Source organism: Scleropages formosus, chromosome 13 (genome assembly GCF_900964775.1).
Source record: "Scleropages formosus chromosome 13, fSclFor1.1, whole genome shotgun sequence".
NCBI classification, from domain to species: Eukaryota; Metazoa; Chordata; class Actinopteri; order Osteoglossiformes; family Osteoglossidae; genus Scleropages; species Scleropages formosus.
In genome coordinates, this window is record NC_041818.1 from 15,120,307 (window position 1) to 15,141,014 (window position 20,708).

Here is a 20,708-nt window from a genome sequence, read left to right on the forward strand (position 1 = left end):
CAAACTCCCAGTGATAAATTTCTACTTTCATTTGTCCTGCTACAACATCTATATTAGTAGGAGACCCCTCTTTTTGTTGGTGCCTGCACAAAAACCCTTATGTGTTAGACAAATATTGCAACACACACATACACTGTCTGAACCACTCGTCCCATATGGGGTCACGGGGAACCAGACCCTAATCCGGCAACACAGGGTGTAAGGCTGGAGGGGGAGGGGACACACCCAAGACGGGACCCCAGTTCGTCGCAAGGCACCCCAAGCGGGATTCGAACCCCAGACCCACCGGAGAGCAGGACCCACTCCAACCCACTGTGCCACCACACCCTCCAAAACACAAACATTTACTTAATAATTTCATAAGTAACGTCTTTTGCTGCATATGTAACAATTTTATTAATATTCATAGAGCTGTGAAAAGCTGTGAAGATGAATAAAGAAGTCAAAAATAAAGAAAATCAATAAAGAAAACCACAGAAGACAGGAAAGGTATCAAACCGTGGTGTGTTGTACGCATTGCTCTGCTCCTTTCTGACACCTCTTCAGTTACTCGGAAGCGACTGATGAAGATGAGCGGATGGCACGTTCTAGAACCCGTACTGTATCGTGGTGGTGAGTGACACACCGGTGCAGACGCACCGTGAAAGGAGGAAGGTTCGTCAGCACGAGCTCGGTGCAGTGAAAGGAGAGTGTGTCACTAAGTCCTCGAGCTGTTGGTCTCGTTTACTACGAGGTTTGTATGGATGGTGTGAATAGAGGTACAAAGAGCATATGAATCTGGGTCTGGATCCAGTGTTCTGTTGGGCAGATGTTACAGTGCTCTCGGGTAACTCCAAAGGGCTCGGGTCAAAGTTTCATCCTGGAACCTGTGCAATAAAACCAAAATATCTGAGGTACGATCTACTTGTGAGTCTAAAATCTCTGCACCGAGCCTGTTCTGGACTGTGTTGCCGTACAGGGGTACAGAATTCCACTTCCTGCACATTTAATTAGCTCCTGATTTAAAGGGAGATCTGGATCCAGATTCCGCAACTGTCTCAACACACCGAGCGATGACCAGGAGGCTACAAGACTGCGCTGACACCGCCAGCGCTTTGCACAGCAAACAAATATTACATTACGCCCTATGAATTACGACGATAGCTGAGTCCCAGAAAATATGGTGAAGCTTGTGAAGGTTTTTGTGTAGGTTTTTCAAACAAAGGTTATAAAACTTGCTGTCCCAGGTCTGGCAGTCTTTCTCATACTTGAGAAGTTAGGGAAGGTCATCCACTGGCAAAAAGTGTATCTCCAAACTTGAGATACAGCAGTCTTCAGGACCACTATGATTTATCAGTGCTTTTCCCCATCCTGGTGTGAGAACCCTGTTATGAAAACATCATTTTTAGCACGTACTTCAAAAATCTAAAGAACAGTCTTTATTGATATTAATGTAAATTTGAAAGCCAGTTAAAGCCAATTAAAATTGTGATAAAGACAAAAATACATTTGGCATGTTCATTTGTAGTAAGAATTATGGTGTGTGAACTCAATGTTGTTGAATTTACAAAGGTTTAAAGTAGTAGAAGATGTTTTAATATATCTACTTGAAGCCTTGAAGAATTAAGTTAATTAAATGTTATGTTGTATGCTATAATCAAAAGGTTTGTGTGTCATCAAAAAATATTTTTTCAAATCTCCAAAGATGAAAAAATGTAAAAACAAAAATATTTGTTCAAACATGTATGTTTTTAACAATAACACAAAATAATCCTTGGTATTATTACTACCTTGGTAAAATCTCTAAAAATAGAAAAAATTTGTTTTAAGTTCATTTACACTATCATGCAAACTACTGTATGTTAAAGGTTTGCAAAAAAACACTGAGACAAAACCACGAATCCTCACTCCCAGTCTAGGACTTTTAGGTCAGAATAAATGCTGTCCTGCTTTGTCTCCCTCTTCTTTCTCTTGGGTTTCAGGTTCTTTAGATTCAGGGCAGCATAATTCAGCATGTCCTCATCTTGACTCTGTGGGAATTAAGAGGAAAAACCTATTACATACGGTAATGCACCTAAGATCCTTCCCACCTGTAATCTCATGGTTATGGTGAATGACAGTAAAGTGATTTGATTTGATTTGATTTGATTATCATATCTGTGCATATGCTTGGGCTCCCTGAAGATAAAAGGAGTAGAAAATACTTTCAGTGATAATCATTACCAAACAAACAATTTGTTCATTTAGCTGACACTAAGTGAGTTATAATGTTAAACTACCTGCAATAGCTTACCCATTTAAGCTCCAGTGATTTTACTGGAGCAGTTTAGGGTAAGTACCTAGGATACTACAGCTAAAGGTGGGATTTGAACCTACAACCTTCAGCAGCACTAACCATTACACTACCAATTATACTTGAATGTTTCTCCAGTACATCTTTGCACAGCATGATGTACACACCATTATTAATGGTGGTGAAAGCTGTTTTAAAGCAAGTGCATTTTTGCAAGCATTGATGTCCTATACCATGATTCTGTCTTGGTATGTATTGCTTTATATGATCAGAGGTTATTCTTACTCCAGAAATGAATTTCTCCCTCACAGTATTATGCAGTAGCTAACATATTAACACTATCTTTTGGGATATATTTTCAATTTAATTTACAACTGACTGTTTTTCAAACTGCAAAAGCACACATATACTAGTAACATCTGTAATTATTAGACAAGTTACAAGCCTTTCAACTAAGATTTAACAGTCACACTTTATCTGTGTGACCATGCTTTTTTGCTGGTCGAAACTTCATCAACATTATGGATTCTTTTTATTGATGGCATGAATGTTATTACAGCGTCAGTGTTCAAGATTTGGTTCCTTTAAAATTTTGACCTGTTAATACTTCACATTTACTCCAACATGACACCGTGATGCTGTGGGTCGCCCTTGACATTCCGTCATTTATTTATTTAATTTAACAGGATTTTGTTAAGCTGGACTTTAACATGATGTGTTTGGAAACATGGTTGTAATATTAACCAACTGACAACCAGCATACATGCAAACAATGTGAGCACGACATCTTGACTAGAAATGTAAATTTTAACTTTAAAAAACTGATAAAACAGTAAACATTCATCAATCAGAAATCTTTGCTTGCCCACCTGTGCTCTTGATCCTTCCGCTGTTAAAATGTCACACTGGATTTGGTGACCGGCACTACCTGTTACAAAATTTATATTTAAAATAATTAAAACATCAGCTGAGCAGAACCCAGTGTTTTATTTTTGTGGGCGGATATTTTGCCAAACTTTTGAGTATTTCTTCAGAAAAATCATAATCCAATGTTCTATATTGGTACATTACATATAAAACCAGTTATTAAGAAAAGCTCAAGCACTGCTGTTTGGTTATTAAAATTCATTTTCTGACAATGAGAATACATGCCCTGCACTTTAGTCTCAGCTCAGCTCCGCTGCATCTCAGTCTATGGATATTCTACATAATTTACCAGTTGAGCGCAACAGTTCAGTAGTCAAACATTTCCACTTGCTATACTCTGTTCAAAAAGTTTATTTGTTTGACATTTGGCAATACTCGATGTATTTCTATATTTTGTTAAATTATTTCTAAAATTTTCTTTTACTAAAAGCAAAAATTAAGCAGGTTAAATCAGCAACATGAAGCTCTGTTAAGGCATTTTAATTTACAAAAAAGCTATGAATGCAGTTATGGATTCTAACTCTCTACCCAGTTATATGTCATTTAATGTGTATTAGCTTCCTAAAATCAAATGTCAGTGAAGAACCCATTTTTTCTCTTGTTTCATTTACCTTCATGCATTTCACAGGTAGTCTTTTTCTTTCTTGTACATACAAGGGCGATATTCGCAACCAGGCTGACAGCTAATGCTGCTGCCAACGCAAGATGCACTGGAGAAGTCAGGTTACATGGGGCTAGAACAAAGAAAACATGGCATTAAATACAACTCGATTTCTCCTTAATTTCTGTTATAGATATTTGGTTCTTGATTCAAAAAAAACACAAGCTGTAGTTAGAACTACGTTGTAAAGCTTTACACAACAACAATGTTATCTGAACTCACACACACACACACACAGTCTGAAACTGCTTGTCCCAACTGGGGTCGCAGCGAACCGGAGCCTAACCTGTCAACACAGGGCACAAGGCTGGAGGTAAAGGGGACACACCCAGGACGGGATGCCAGTCCATCGCAAGGCACCACAAGCAGGGCTCGAGCCCCAGACCTACCAGAGAGCAGGCAGAGGCCAAACCCATTGCGCCAATGCACCCCTCCCTTGTTATCTGAACTGATGTGATAATTTCCAGCTACATAGCACATTTATAAAAATGAAATTATACAGAAACAAATATGTTTTTAGACCTACAAAAAATTGTTCTTTAATTTCCCTTGTGCAGTAGTGAAATTAATACTCTTGTCCATAATACACACACACACACACACACACACACACACACACGTTTTCAGAACCGCTTGTCCCATACAGGGTCACGGGGAACCGGAGCCTACGCAGCAACACAGGGCGTAAGGCTGGAGGGGGAGGGGACACACCCAGGACAGGACGCCAATCCGTCGCAAGACACCCCAAGCGGGACTCGAACCCCAGACCCACCGGAGAGCAGGACCGCGGTCCAACCCACTGCGCCACCGCACCCCCCCCTTGTCCAGAATAGTGTATTGTAAAATATATTTCAAAGAGTTTTTTCCTCAGTCCAGACCTTACCATCTTCCATATTTATCTTTGTCCCATTTCCAAACAGTATATTCCCACATGTGGCCACAGCACAGTAGTAAATCCCAGCATCAGAGCGGCTGAGGTTCCTCTTGGGGAGGCTGTAGACACAGCTGTGTGTAGGAGACCCAGCCTCAGGGCTCTTCTCACACTCATCTCTCCTGTTTCCATGGGTGTAAATGAGTCCCGGAAGGGATTCTCCCGAGCCGTGTCTGAACCAGTAAACACTGTGTTCTCCTGCACAGGTCTCACCGTCTACTGTACACTGCAGAGTCACCGAGTCGCCTGGACGCACTGGGTCTGACACCAACTGCTGCACCACAGTCCTGCTGCTGGAATCTACACCTAAAGAAAAAGATGTTTCATCTTCTTGAATCCATATTTTGGAATGAACACAGACTCACAATGTTGTGTACTATTATTACTACAGCTGGAGGCAAGATTCAAAGCTATAACATTTAAAGCCACAGGCAGCAGTTCTAACCACTTCACTACCAAGTAAACTTGGTATGTATGTGCCTATTACTGTATTACTTTATTATTACTGTATTACTTATAATGCTTGCAAACTAAATATATGTGTATATCAGCTATAAGTATAGACAGAGGCACAAATGTTTCCCATGATTATACATATTTAGCATTTTGATTTTAACTACTGAAAATCTGCATAATGCTGACACAGAGTATGTTTTCTGTAGAACAATAAGACTACACACACACACACACACACACACACACACACTTTCTGAATCACTTGTCCCAAACGGGGTCGGGGGGAACCAGAGCCTACCCAGCAACACAGGCCATAAGGCCGGAGGAGGAGGGGACACACCCAGGACAGGACACCAGTCCATCGCAAGGCACCCCAAGCAGGACTCGAACCCCAGACCCACTAGAGAGCAGGACCCGATCCAAGCCACTGCACCACCGCACCCCTACAATAAGACTCATACACTTCTGAAAGGTAATTTTCATGTTTCAAAACTGTGAAGTCTGCCAGTTACGACTGTGTTTGTGCCTGTAAAAGTACAAAGAAATTAATAACAATAAAGCCTGGTAAAAGGGGAATTACAGTTCTACTTACCTGTCAGTATGAGGATGGTTCCGTCTCCAAAAGTGACCTCATTAAAGAACAGTGAAGCGCAGTAATACACTGCTGAATCAGACAGCTCTGTTTTGGAAATAGTCAGGTTAGAACTGCTCTCACTATGTTGTAAGGAGAAACGCGCCACGTTTTTAAACTCTTCCTGAAACAGGCTGTCTGGAGAATGACTGTACGCTTGCACCATGAGCCGAGGTTTCTGGCCAAAAGGTTGCTTGTACCACGACATGTAGAAGAGTTGACTGCTATTAAAGATGCATCTAAGAGTCACGGTGTCTCCCAGTCGAACCTTCATCAGGACATTGGGCTGAACAACATGAGCAAGTGCTGTATCTGGAAGGAACAAAATACAAAATAACCATGCTAAAATCTGTAATAAAAAAGAGTCGGTATGGTCTCCTGCATGCATTTCTTCTGTTGGATACAGCTATAAGCAAAATGTAACTCCAAAAAGAAAACAACATGTATCCACATTACAAAAGCGCATAAGAAGAAAGGCTAATAATCCCTATATGTCGATTCCTCTTGAAGTGAGCTGTCTGCAGTACAGAAGAGAAATAGAGAGCAGCAACGCATAACCAGGGACAAAGTGAAGGTATAGGAAACAGAAGTGTTAACTGATTGGCTCTTCATACAGGAATTCGTGCAACACATACACGTAGTGTTCATAATGTTGTTGAGAATGAACCTTTTTGTTTTCTAAGGCTTTGCGTTGATATTCTTCATACAAGCAAAGTGTCATTAACTAGAAGGATCATTTCCCCAGTTAAGGTTGGGAATGCTATTTTTGCTGGAACCAAACGGTTCTCTTTTACTGCTACAGAACTGCACTGCAAATTGCATATAAGTGCAATAACACTTACATTTACATTTAAATTAATTAGTAATTATTACATAATTAGAGGGGGCGCGGTGGGTTGGACCGGGTCCTGCTCTCCGGTGGGTCCTGCTTGCGATGGACTGGCGTCCCGTCCTGGGTGTGTCCCCTACCCCTCCAGCCTTTCGCCCTGTGTTCCCTGGTTAGGCTCTGGCTCCCAGCGACCCAGTATGGGACAAGCGGTTCAGACAGACGATGTGTTCAAAGTTCAGCACACACTGGACAATTCCATATCGCATTCTTGATTTTCTTCACCCATCCTGGATGGGGAATATACCCTCATGCCAGAAAAGATCTGATCTGTGTAGAACATCTCACACACCCAGCCCCGAGTACAAGCTAAAGTTTTGCATTTGTCAGCAAAGCAGAAAATGTTCACCTTCAGAAAATAACAAAGAATGGTCTGTTAATGTACACAATTCTGGCAGGGTGAAGGTGGTACAGAGAGTGTATGCCTGGAGTGTTTTTATGAAGCACATGAAACGAAGAGTAATAAGGCTTTTGCAATCACCACATTCACACGAGGCACAGACTCCTGCCCTTGACAGTCCAGTGTGACCAAGATTTCTTCATCAGGTGCTGTAAATAAAGCAGGAAATCCCTGGAACCCAGTTTCTGTGCAACTCAGTGCTTGTTTTCCCTTGTTTTTGTATGAGGAGTCTCTCCCCCCCTTCAACCCCAGCACGACTGCGAAAAAGCCGAGGAAAACATTGGGTAGGCTGGAGTGAGGATACACACACACACATACACACACATTTTCGGAACCGCTTGTCCCATACGGGGTCTCAGGGAACCGAAGCCAACCCGGCAACACAGGGCGTAAGGCTGGAGGGGGAGGGGACACACCCAGGACGGGACGCCAGTCCACCGCAAGGCACCCCAAGCAGGACTCGAACCCCAGACCCACCAGAGAGGAGGACCCGGTCCAACCCACTGCACCACCACGCCCCTGGGAGTGAGGATAACTTTTTAGAATTAAATGCATGCAGTAAAACCATGATTTAACTGAAAATGCACCCCAATGGCCTGCCATTATGCAATTTACTTGCAAAATCAGAAAACATCCAAGAGGGATGGAGCAATACATTCTTCCTATTAAAAAGGCTACACTGACAAGCAGCAAGACAATCATCACATCATGCATGAAGCACTAAAGCATGGAGAGAGACAACACTGCACTGAGGAGTCTATCCCAGAATTGATGGGCACAAGGCTGAGGGGGTAAACGTTGGACAGGACACCAGTCCATCGCAGGGTAGCCTCCCACACACACACAGACCCCATGGACAATTTAGAGTCACAAAACCACCTGAACTGCATGTTTTGAGACTGTGGGAAGAAACCAGAGCACCCAGAGGATATCCCACGCAGACACAGGGAGAACATAGAAACTCCGCACAGGCTGAGTAGGGATCAAACCCCACGTTTCTTCACACTACCCAGACACTGTGAGGCAGAGGCGCTTCTCGCTGTGCCACCACATCACCCTGGGCTACAAATGAGACAAGTGAAAAAATTAAACAAGTGAATAAGTGAAATTACTTTAACTTATACTCGATATGAACACTTGAGCGTGATTGTTTTTAACATTTGTAAATAACTGCAAGTCCGAAGATTTGTCCTAGCAAGACTGCCTTTTCTCCATTCTAACTCAGCGTACCGCCTTGTGCGAACACTGAAGGTGAACAGCGCCCTCGTGCTGCTCCTCATTTCCCTCTGAGAAAAGCCATGTACAGCTTCCTTCTATGTGCAGAAAACTACAAAATAGCAGAAAGAGAAATTTAAATCTTTCAAAGATTTATTTTTAAAAAATTCAATTAAATTCAGTTCGATTCATTTCTATAGAGGGTTCATTTCACATATTGACACAAAGCAAAAAGAACCAAGACAAATAAATAACAAAGAGAACAAGGGAACAAAGGCATAATACAAATAAACAAATAAGATAGTAGACGACATACTGAAGGAACACACACACACACACACACATTTGCAGAACCGCTTGTCCCTGACGGGGTCACGGGGAACCGGAGCCTACCCGGCAACAGAGGGCGTAAGGCCGGAGGGGGAAGGGGATACACCCAGGACGGGACGCCAGTCCATCACAAGGCACCCCAAGCGGGACTCGAACCCCAGACCCACCGGAGAGTAGGACTGCAGTCCAACCCACTGCGCCACCGCACCCCCCTGAAGGAACACATTATCCATTCAAGAGTTTTTTGTCATATGTACAGTAAACTGTTCGTTAGACCATACAATGAGATTCTTACTCTGTGAATCCTCTCAGCAGCTTATGACATAAATTATAAGGACGTAAGGAAAGAAAACACAAGGCGTAAATCACAAATTTACAAAATTACTATTAGTGCAAAAATCCAGGAAATGAAGTTATATGCATATATAAAGTGCGCAGTGCGCAATGTAAACATTGAAGTCGTACATGTGCAAAGTACTGCAGAGGTTGATTGGATCTATTCGCAGTTGAAAGGGGGTGTGTGTTTGTGTGTGCAAGGTATGCGGCGGTAGTCTGTGGTCTCTGATGTTATTGGCGTTGTGGATGTGTATGTGTATGTAGGAGGGATGGGAGGTAGTTGACACCTCTCAGGCTCAGAGGGTAATCTGTGTCTGCCGTGATGGGTGGAGAGGCAGTGGATGGGTGTCGTTCACAAGCCTGATGGCCTGTGGGTAAAATCTGTTTTTCAGCCTTGAAGTTCTGGCTTTAACACTCCCGTAGCATCTGTCTGATGGTAAGGGTGTGAAAAGGCTGTGCTGGGGATGACTATTGTCCTTGATGATGTTAGTGGCTCTCCTAATGGTTCTGGTCTGGTAGAGGCTCTCCAGCGATGGTAAGGATGTTCCAGAGATGGTTTGAGCAGCTTTCACCGCTCGCTGTAGCGCCTTACGATCCTGTACTGTGCAGCTTCCAAACCACGCTGTAATAGAGCTGGTGAGGACGCTCTCGATTGCACACCTATAGAAACTTCTGAGGATTCGGCTTGGCATGCCAAATTTCCTCAGCCTTATCAAGAAATGCAGACGCTGACGTGATTTCTTGACCAGATGTGTAGTGTTGTGAGACCAGGTGAAATCTTCAGTAATGTGAACCCCCAGGAATCTGAAGCTGCCCACCCTCTCCACCACCGTCTCACCAATATGCAGTGATGAGTGTTGCTCCCTCCTTCTCCATCGGTCGACTATCAACTCCTTTGTTTTGTTGACATTGAGGGAGAGATTGTTGTCCTGGCAGCACTTCACTAGGTCAGCCGCTTCCCTCCTGTATGCCGACTCATCGCCTCCCGTTATCAGTCCAATGACTGTTGTGTCATTGGCAAATTTGATGATGTTGGTGCTGTTCTGAGAGGCCACACAATCATGGGTGAAGAGCGTGTAGAGCATGGGGCTCAGCACGCAGCCCTGCAGAGTTCCTGTGTTTATGATTATTGACCTGGATGTGTGCTTCCCAATTCTAACGGACTGGGGTCTGCCCGTCAGAAAGTCCAAAACCCAGTTGCAGAGGGTGGGTGGCACACCAGGGTTGTGAAGCTTGTTGATGAGCTTCGAAGGTATCACTGTGTTGAATGCTGAGCTGTAATCAAGAAACAGCATTCGAACATAGCTCTCCTTGTTTTCCAGGTGGGTGAGGGCAGTGTGTATTGTTGTGCTGATGGCATCCTCTGTGGATCTGTTCCATCTGTATGCGAACTGGAGAGGGTCCAGAGTGTCCGGAGTGATGGTCTGGATGTACATCATGACAATTCTCTCAAAGCACTTCATCACTATTGGAGTCAGTGCAACGGGTCGGTAATCATTGAGGCAGGATGCTTTGTTGTTTTTTGGCAGTGGCAGGATAGTGGTCCTCTTTAAGCAGGTGGGAATTGAGGCTTGTACAAGGGACAAATTGAATATATCTGTAAAGACATCAGCCAGTACCGATGAGCAGGTTCTAAGTACGCGTCCAGGGATGTTGTCTGGGCCGGCCGATTTCTGTGGGTTTGTTTTCGCAAAAGTCTTTGCCACAACTGCAGATGTGATTTTGAATGGTGGGTTCTGTGTGTTCCCACCAGTCAGTTTAATACCCAGTGGTTCATTGTTGAGAACCTTGAAATGCATTGTAACGCATGCAGTTATTAAAGCTATAATTATGCCTACTGGCCACAGACGAAAGGAACAAAAAACTCCAAACTGAAAGTGAAGGGAGGAAAAAAAACCTCTGGAGGTCCAAGTGCCAGTAGCTGCCCCCCTCTCCTGGGCATTCTAGATTAAACAAGACTTTTTAGTCAGTTTACAACTACTAATAACATTGTAGTTGAGTGTTAACTTGATGTCTCAGTTCACACAGGTACATCTCATCCATCATGGCAGGCAGTCATCGGCTTCAGTCAGCATGGGGTGCTGCTATGATGGCCAACCGGCCCCCTCAGGTCTTGTCCGCTGAAACCACTGATTCCATAGGAAATCTCTGTAAATCACAAATAAGAGTTTTTTACACTGCAATATTGTTCACTGTACATGAAAGTATCCAATAGTTAACTATGTACAGCAGGTATTTCCTGGCCCAAAATGTAATCCTTCTCTTTGGTATTCATAAATGAATTTCCTTTAAAAAACAATTCAAAATGTGTATGAGCAGGGAAATGCCTCTGGAGGAAAGGAGATAGGCACTTTGAATGAGGCTTAGACATGATCCCTTTTCTACATGTCAATCATTGACATACAGTAGCTGTAATGCAACATGTGCACAGAGAGACTTTTTTGTGTGGAATTGTGCTTCTGCAGTTGTACACTTTCATAAACTGCTCAAAACCTTTGGACACCCTGGGATGCTGGTCTGTCCTTTGGCCCTTTGTTTTTTGCATTAGTTGAGACTGATGCTCACAGCTCGAGAGATTTTTGAAAAAATGAGCACCAGGAAGCGGGTTGACCCGGGTCCTGCTCTCCAGTGGGTCTGGGGTTCGAGTCCCGCTTGGGGTGCCTTGCGGCGGACTGGCGTCCCATCCTGGGTGTGTCCCCTCCCCCTCCGGCCCTTCGCCCTGTGTTGCCGGGTTAGGCTCTGGCTCCCCGCAACCCCATATGGGACAAGCCGTTCAGATGGTGGGTGGGTGTGTGTGTGTGTGTGTGTGTGTGTTGTGAATGGTATAAGGATGTCAGGCACAAGGACTGGACGCAGGTAAGTTTGTGGACCCAATTGCGGGTTGGACTTTAATCTTGTAGGTCAGGTTCACGGGACAAGGCAAGATCAGAGTCAAGAACAGGCGTGGGTCAATCCAGGGACAAACGTGGCAAGACAGGCAATTCAAACTCAGTGGTCAAACAAAAAACAAGCAAGGGTCAAGACACAAGAGCAGGCTAGGTACAACGGCTGAACAAAGATGCTGAGACTGCAAAGGCGCAGAGCAATTGCAAGAATCCGCATCGGTGTGTGGATGCGAAGCTCCTTTTATCCTGTGCCTTCTTGACTGGAGGCAGGTGTTGCTGCTGCACTTGTTGTCGGGGGCATGACAAAGGATGTGTATGTCAACAGTTTTTCAAACAAAAGTTCTGTAATAGCAGACATATGTTCTGTAAAAATGTCAAATGACATTTGTATGCAGCTATTTCCTTGTTAAATACTCACACACACACACACACACACACACACACATTGTCTGAAACCACTTATCCTGTGCAGGGTCGCGGGGAGCCGGAGCCTAACCCACCAACACAGGGCATAAGGCTAGAGGGGGAGGGGACACACCCAGGACCGGACGCCAGTCCATTGCAAGGCACCCCAAGTAGGGCTCGAGCTCCAGACCCACCAGAGAGCACACAGAGGCCAAACCCACTGCATTACTGCGCCACCGCGCCCCCTTTGTTAAATACTTATCTTGCAGATTTCATTACAAAAAGATTCAAATGAGAAAATCAGCTTACAGAAATGCCTTTGTGAACAAAAATATTGACACCACATGTCAAACATGGACAGACTGCATCTGCAAAGAGGAACAGTGGTGGTAAATTGAAAGGGATAGACGGACACTTCACAGGATAGTTGCTCAATGCCCCAAAAGTACAGCCTCAAAAATTACCGCAGAACTGAATCAGTACATCTGTGACTCACTCTGTAGGTTGCAAGTTCAGAGCTGAAATGTATGAAAGGGCTTCCATTCAGAAACTGCCAGTATCCAAGGCCCATACATAAAGACACATAACCTGGTGCAAGGAACACATGACCTGGACCTCAGACAGCAGAAACACAGTATGGTCTGATATCATTCTCAGCCTATTTCCTTCATCCAGATGAGCTACCATTTGGAGAAAGCCAAAAGATGCCTTCAACCCACAATGTCTGTTCCCAACTCTCAAACCTGGTGGGAGATCTATAATGGCACAGACAGCCATCTCGTGGGATTTATTAGGCCTGATGATTACCCTGCATGGCATATAACAGCCAATAATATGAGGGCATTTTACGGCACCATGTGTAAATATTGTTCCAATATTCCAGGATAATGAACACAAAAAAGTCAAATGCCTCCCCAAACACCAGGTCTACTGAACCTTTATAGGACATTCTGGAGCACACAGAGTGTTAAGTAGCTTTTTATTTCCTTCATACCTCAAAGAACTGGATGCTTTTCTTCTTGACAAACTGTGTAATATTCCACTACCATATACTTGATTCATATATTATACTAAAAATTACCCAGCTGTATAAATGGTTAAATAACTGAAAGTAGATTAACACTGCAAGTCGTTCTGGAGAAAAGCGTCAGCTAAATGATAAATGTATGATAGCATTCGAAGAAGGACCGATGCTATTCTGATGGCAAAGGGCAGCCCTTCTCATTATTAGTATTTCAGATTAATGTATTGTAAGGTATTCCTGTGATTTGTCCAACACCTGTATTTCTTAAACATACCTTTGAATCTAAATGCATTGAAGTTTCAATTAATTAAACAGGAACAAAAATTTTAAGTCTCTTACTATTCCTGTATAGCTGTGATTTTGTCAGATTTTCATGGGTTTTGTGGGCGGTGGCACAGTTGTCTTACAGCGCCTAGGTGGTGCGAGAGAACATGGGTTCGATCTCCACTCAGTCTGTGTGGAGTTTGTATGTTCTCCCCGTGTCTGTGTTGGTTTTCTCTGGGTGCTCTGGTTTCCTCCCACAGTCCAAAGATATGCTGTTCAGGTTCACCCGTAGTGCGTGAGTGACACAGAGGGAGTGTGTTCCACTGATGTGTGGATGAGTGACCCATTGTAAGTAGTGTATCTAGCAGTGTAAGTCACCTTGGTGAATAATAAGGTGTGTGGGCTGGTAACACTACATAGTATCCATTGTAAGTCACTTTGGAGAAAAGTGTCTGCTAAATAAATGAATGTAAATGTCCCGTTTTCTGATTCCTGATTTACATATAACCAGTTTTCCTTGGATACCTGAAGATCACATCTGGTAATTATATGTTCATTGCCATTTCTTTAACAGTTCTTAAGTTATACAAGCAGTTTGGTTAATATATTAATTTAAAACGTATAAAAATTTAAAATTAAAACCTTCAGTAAATGAATAGCACTAACTTCAGCAGGACCTATATTTTAAGTCCATTGTAAGAACAAAAAATAAAAATGTTATGTGTAACACAGGCTTGAAAAATATCCGGGTATACCATATGTAGTGTAAGCAGGAGTGGTCCCTTAAATATTTCTTCACTGAAAAAGTACGCAAAGGAAAATAGAATATCGTGCAGTATTTAGCTTATACGTTGGCAAAACTCAAAATGTTTAAAGAAGTCTGTTGGGGACTGCAGATGTGTCAATGAGAAATCGTTATGATCATTCCTCATCCTGTCCAGCAGGGGGCGCGATTACCACAATTATCTGGGCGCACTTGCGCAAGGGTTTGATCTTTATTTTTGCTTTTCGTTTATTTGACTTTTTAGTTGATGTATTTCTTTATTGCACCTTCGATAACAACCAAAATATTCCATGGGGAATGTTCTGCATCAGCCTTTGGAATGTCTTTGGTACCAGAGGCGTTATTACGCTGGACGCAGCGGACACGAGGCGCCGCTATTAATGACGTAACGCGATTGAAGGCTTTCGTTGGAACACCGGTCATTGTTGATCGGTAGAACACGTGTTCGGTGCGTGGGGGGGGCGTGAGGGAGGGAGGGAGGGAGGGAGGGAGGGGGACGCGAACGGCGGCTCCAATGCAGCCCCTCCCCTCCCCTCCCCTTCCCTTCCCACCCCTCCCCGCCCCGCCCACCCGATCCCGCATCTGTCACAGCTGCAGCCCCGGGCGCGCTCCCGAGAGCAGGGCCGCTACCAGGAGGAGGAATAAGAGCAACACTCATAATCGGAGGAAGATGTCGGAGGTGCGGAAGTTCACGAAGAGGCTCAGCAAACCCGGCACGGCGGCCGAGCTCCGGCAGAGCGTCTCCGAGGCGGTGCGCTCCTCCGTGGTCGCGGTCAGTACGGTAACCGCGCGCTCGCGCTCGCGCCCGCGCCCGCGTCCGCTCCCTCCCTGTCGGCGCCTTCGCTTCGGGGCCACTCGCGCTCTCGCTGCTTGGCCTCACCAGTGTAATGAATAAAAGCGCGTTTTCAGTAACATCATCATGATCCTTTTTTACCTCTCGTTGAAACCCCCCCCCCCCCCCCCGGACCGATACGCGCGCGTGCTCTCAGCCCTGGCTTCTCAGTATTTGTCATCATGTGAGCTTCCTGCTCGCGAGCTGCACGGCACGGGGCTCTGAGTTCTGAGCCCGCGTGACACTGCGGAAGATGGGCTGCTGTGTGTGTGTAAGACGGTGCATTCATTGTGTGAGCGCGAGCGCACACATGTTCGGTAACGCGCGTTGCCTGTGCGTGACCGTGCATTGACCATTGTGCGTGTGATCGGCTGCGGCGGCTGTGGCTTTGTGGTCCCAGCGCCTGTGTGTGTGTGTGTGTGTGTGTGTGTGTGTGTGTGTAAAAGAGACAGGCGAACACACGAGTGATCTTACGCGCCCGTCACAATGAAAGCGGTGCACGTGCGCCGCTGGGCCGCTGTCACGTGGCCGCGCAGTGAGCGCAAGAGCCGCGATGGTCCGGCGCTCAGAAGGAACACGTCGCTATATAGTATAACGCCACTTATTGACACTGATCCCCAGTGAAACCAGTTCTACCGTGCCCTGCCTGCCCTGGTTCTGGTCATACTTATTTTCTCCGTTATTATTATCATTATCATCATTATTATTATTATTGATCATCCTTTGTGTGGCTGATGCCTTTGTCCAAGCCAAGGTGACTTACGCTGGTAGATCACCTTCACAGTGACTGACTCATACAGCAGGCTGTAGTTACCTTGTCACTTGAGAGTAATTGCCTTGTTCAAGGGTATGACAGCAGGGATGGGATTCGAACCCGGGGCTGTCGGATCGCGAGGTGTCAAGCCTAATCCCCGCGGTTCCGGATGCGAAGGCGGCGGAAGTGCGCTCCGACGCTGGGAATCGCAGGCACACCTGAGGCTCGGTGCGTGTCGAATGTGCGCTGGTGTAGGAGCGCGCCACACGCGTACGCCCGTGGGGTTCTCCCTGTCGGAGGGACTGCGCGAATGTTGGATCCAGTAACGTGTGTGTGTGTGTGTGTGTGTGTGTGTGTGTGTGTGTGTGTGTGTACGTACATGTGAGCTTTTCTCCGCCGCGAGTGCTCTGTGCTCAATGAGAATGCGAGCGTCTCCCGCAGGGCGGAACGCAGCCCTGCATTCCGACCCTGGTGGTTTACAGACGCATCCAAACCCTTAATTTGCAGCCTGGCGATGCTGTTTGACGAAGGCAACCGGAGACGGCGCACGCCTCTGTCTTGTGATGCCGCTTTTTGGGTCCAGGAAGCGGCGGGGCAGCCGGGGAAGGGGCGCATGTTTCTCAGGCTGGTGACACAGGTTCGGGAGGGCGAGGGTTGGGTGGGATTGTGGCGGCCCGTTGACGCTCGTCGCCGGTATGGGCCGGCACCCTCTCTGCTCGCCGTCGGCCGACCTCCTCCCGCTGAGGGCGCCGCCGCCCCTGTGGCCCCTCCCTCTGGGACGGTCACGTTAGACGCTCTGCAGACTTGTGCCAATATGCGTCTTAAGTCCTGTGACGAGGGCCTGGAGGTGTGTTCATGGTTCATTAGCTGTACCGCTGCGCTAAAGGAGGCAAATTCCCACCCCAGGAGAAAAGCTGGGCCACGCCGGTTCAGCACGACCGGTTTCCAGAAATAATGAAAGAAGCGTAAAATTTGACATTTTGGATAAAAGTGCCAGCTGAGCCAGTTGGTTTTGGGAAGAAAACATCTGAGATGGAACTAAACATCGCCCTGTGATGTAGTGGGGGTATGACATGATATTGGGAGGACAGTCCCTGGGGGGCACTGGACACTGGACGCTGGACAGTGGTCATTAACCTGAAGCACAGATCTCCATGGCGATCGTTAGATGGTGACAACTGGATGTCACGGTCCTGCCTTGTGCGGCGTAAGCACTGTGGGGCGGCACGGCGGCACAGCGGGTAGCACTGGTGCCTCACGGCTGAGATGTGGCTTGGAATCCGGCTCAGTCTGCGTGGAGCTCGCGTCTTCTCGCCGTGCCCGTGTGGGTTTCCTGTCGCAGGCCAATGGAAAAGTGTTTCGGGGAATTGTCCTAAGCGTGTGTGTGTGTGTGCGTGAGAGAGAGTTTTATGGCGTTCCTCTGTGTTTGGGTGCCATAAGTCACCTTGGACAAAAGCATGAGCTAAATGTGATTGGAGGTGATGGCAGCTGTGCCGTTTTGCTATGGACAGTCGTCAGAAAAGACGGCCACTTCTGAAACGCACTCCACCCTGGGGGGGGGGTGTTCACTTCCTCTTTGTTCTGGCACAGCACACAACCACCCCCGCCCCAGTGATGCTCGCTGTACAGCAGCGGAAATGCTCTTGCGGTTTTTGCGCTCCCTCCCCGCCTTCTGCACACGACAGGAACTACCCCCCGCCGCCTGCACCACCGCCCCACGTCAACACGCGCGGCACGGGCTGCTCGGCTCTCCGGGGGGCCTTGGCCGCGTGACCTCGGTGTTTTGAGCGCGGGTACCACCTGCCCTCAGCTGGACGTGAAGGTGCACAGCTGGCCTTCGGAAGGCCACCCCACCCCCCCAAAGCGGTGCACCGGTCCTGGGACAGGGTCCCCACGGGGTTACGACCACTTTCTACCCTCCGCACTGTGATGATTCACCACGGAGGAGCTTTAGTTGAGCCTGTCGTCTTCCGACGTCCGGGTTTTCCGGACTTTTCCGATCCAGCAGGCGCGACCGCGCAGATCCTTCATGTGGTTACATCGGCGTACGTTGCTCACGCTTTTCTGTAAACCAGCTTCCAGCGTTAAATGACTTTACCCGTCGATATGGCAGGGTAAATTTTATTGTATTTATTCAAGATGTGTAGATGTGTTCAAAGGTACTACAGCAGCAGGTGTGGTTCAAACCTGGCTCTTGAGTACAAGGCGGCAGCTCTTACCACTGCGCCACCTGCTGTCCCTACAGCTTCCTCGTGTTAATCGCAGTCGTATCAACGATCAAGTGCAGACCTACGCTAAGATGGGTGTCCCATGGTAACGCATCATTTCCGGTGTAATTCTAGATGCTGTCGTGCGCAGCAGTTATGAGGGTGAGCGCGCTTGTGCTTTTCATTTTATCGAAAGTATTGGAAACATTTCGATCAAAGCATAAAAACTGTAGCGGAGTGGAATTTTTCCGCGTTGGGGCGAGCGAATTGAACGGGCCGAAAGGGACGCGCGTTAAGAAGCGTGAGAAAATGAAAGGTTCATTGTGGTTCTGTGTGAAACTTTGAAAGGGAACCGGCGATGCGAACTTCTCCATTTAGTCTTTTCAGTTTGGACCTGAAAGCTGAGCAGCATAATCTCAAACTGAGTTGCGTGCCCTTAGTTTTTTTTTTTTTTATTTTTTTTTGTTAAAAGTTTGTCTTAGTTTATTGGTTTTGTAGTATTCCAGGGTCCACAGAACCCCAGAATGAAAATGCAAACAAGTAACACGGACAGTCCTGTTTTTGCTGGACTTTGGTTGACAGTGGACCTGTCAGTGTTGAGGTTAGCGTCCGAAAGCTGGCGTGACCCGGCATGACCCTGCCCGACCTCTTCCGAATGACTTGGCTACCCGTTCTCATATCGTGCAGTGAGGTCTTATTTAACATGTCCTGCAAGTTCTAATATGAAAAGTCTTGCAAGAAAAAAAATCCGGTTGTGATGAATATTTTTATAGGTGCAGTCAGTATGAAAAGGTTTATTAATAATCATTCTACAGTATAACTACGATAATAGGGTGTATACCTGCTGTGCGCAGATCTAAATCCTATAATTTTAGTACAAATTGAGGCTATACTGTATTTATTTTTTTTTAAATTATTGACTGCCATCAGTTTATTGGAGGACTCATTTCCCATCAGCACTTTTACCCTACTGTCCTCAGTCACCTGATGAGCTCCACTTCTTTCTTTCCGAATTCTCTGCCAGCTGCGGGAAACCGTACACCGGTAGTAGCTTCTGACACGCGCGCACACATACGCGCGCACCCTCGGCTGCATGGCCCTTTGAGGTGCGAGAGGCACGTTAGGGAAGAAGTATTGAGGGAGAGGGGCGGCGCGGGGACATGATTTGCATGCGTCTCCACGCCTCGCTTGTTTACGGCCGGCGTGAGCCGCAGGGAAGCCGCAGTTTGCGTGACGGATGTGCCTCCGCCAAGCAGCGCTGCGCTCTGTGACGTCTTTCCAGACCCCTCTTCCGGCCAGTACTCCATTATCCATTTTCCAGCTCGCTCAGCTCTTGCGCTCTCCCCAGCTTGGATTTCTTGACCTCCATTTCCGTTGGCTCCCTCCATCCTTCTGGCTTTCCCAGAATGCTCTTTGAGTTGGCGCCCTTCTTTGCCTTCCATCCGTGCAGAAGTGATGCTTCTGGCCCCGTGCAGCTCCAGATTGCCGTCAGACGTACCGTTGCGCGCCGGTTCGGAAGTCCCTTAGATACCATAGGAGGTAGCGGGTGGTGAAGTGGTTAAAACCCGTGCACAGGTTTGAATCCCACCTCCTATTGCAGTAACCCTGAGCAATTTACTTAACCTTAATTACCTAGCTGTGTAAATGGGTAAATCACTGTAAGTTGCATCATATTGAAACCTTCCATTGCAAGTCATTTTGGGGGGAAAAAATGAATGAATGAATGAATGAATGAATGAAACTCTATTAATCCCCTTGGGAAACTCCACTTGGTTGCAGCAGCGCACAATATACAACATAAATGCACATGTACACTATGCAGGCATACTTCCACAGAGTGACAAAGCAGAGGTAGATTAAAAAAAATAAAAAAAAAAAAAAGCAAACAAATAAGCGAGCACTTTTAGCAATAGAAGAGGGCACAGTGAAGCGAGGTGGTGCAAGGTGTTGTGGCGGCGCGCAGAGCAGCTTGGCACCGCTCGGCCGTCAAGAGGTCACCGGTGAATGAATAAATAATAAAGGTACCGCTTCAGATGCGAGGGCAGATGCGGGCAAGATTTCACTGAGAAATCCTTAGTGCGCTTTTGCTTTTCTTGCTGACTGCGGAATCCAGAGGTGCTTGTCCCCGTCTCGATGGCGGGAATTGTGGGTAGCGGATGACGCTGCTTTGAGACTCTCTCACACGTGGGCGCCTTGTTTTGCGCGCAGGAAAAGCCCAAGATCATCGAGCCGCTGGACTACGAGAATGTTGTGTTCCAAAGGAAGGCCCAGATACACAGCGACCCCCACAGGGACCTGCTGCTGTGTCCCGTGGACGACGTCTCGGTGGGTCCATACTTTACATTCCTATGTTGAAAGCATCGAGGACCGTTAGGTATGAATGCTGCATTGTATAATGGGCTTTGCAGTTTCTTCCAGCTTGTACGCATACTCCTATTAAAACAATATTAATATTGAAGAACGAAAATATAGAAATATAGTGCGGCATTATACTGATATTTTACATGC

The 20,708-nt window shown here is 46.3% G+C and overlaps 2 protein-coding genes across 3 annotated transcripts in view; one reads left to right on the plus strand and one right to left on the minus strand.

Moving 5' to 3' along the window:
• Nucleotides 1-1,883: 1,883 nt before the first annotated feature.
• LOC108929677 (uncharacterized) lies at nucleotides 1,884-6,086 on the minus strand. Its single transcript, XM_029257520.1, has 4 exons — nucleotides 5,840-6,086; nucleotides 4,744-5,097; nucleotides 3,854-3,933; nucleotides 1,884-2,009 (listed from the first exon to the last, which is right to left on the minus strand). The coding sequence occupies exons 1-4, from the start codon at nucleotides 6,084-6,086 to the stop codon at nucleotides 1,884-1,886; spliced, it is 807 nt and encodes a 268-aa protein (XP_029113353.1).
• Nucleotides 6,087-14,990: 8,904 nt separating this feature from the next.
• dock11 (dedicator of cytokinesis 11) overlaps nucleotides 14,991-20,708 on the plus strand; it is a 66,788-nt gene continuing 61,070 nt past the window's right edge. For both annotated transcript variants that reach the window (XM_029257390.1, XM_029257391.1), the window contains exons 1-2: nucleotides 14,991-15,179; nucleotides 20,409-20,525. In XM_029257390.1, the coding sequence (XP_029113223.1) occupies nucleotides 15,078-15,179; nucleotides 20,409-20,525 (219 nt within the window). In that variant the 5' untranslated portion in view covers nucleotides 14,991-15,077. The remainder of the gene's footprint in view (nucleotides 15,180-20,408; nucleotides 20,526-20,708) is intronic.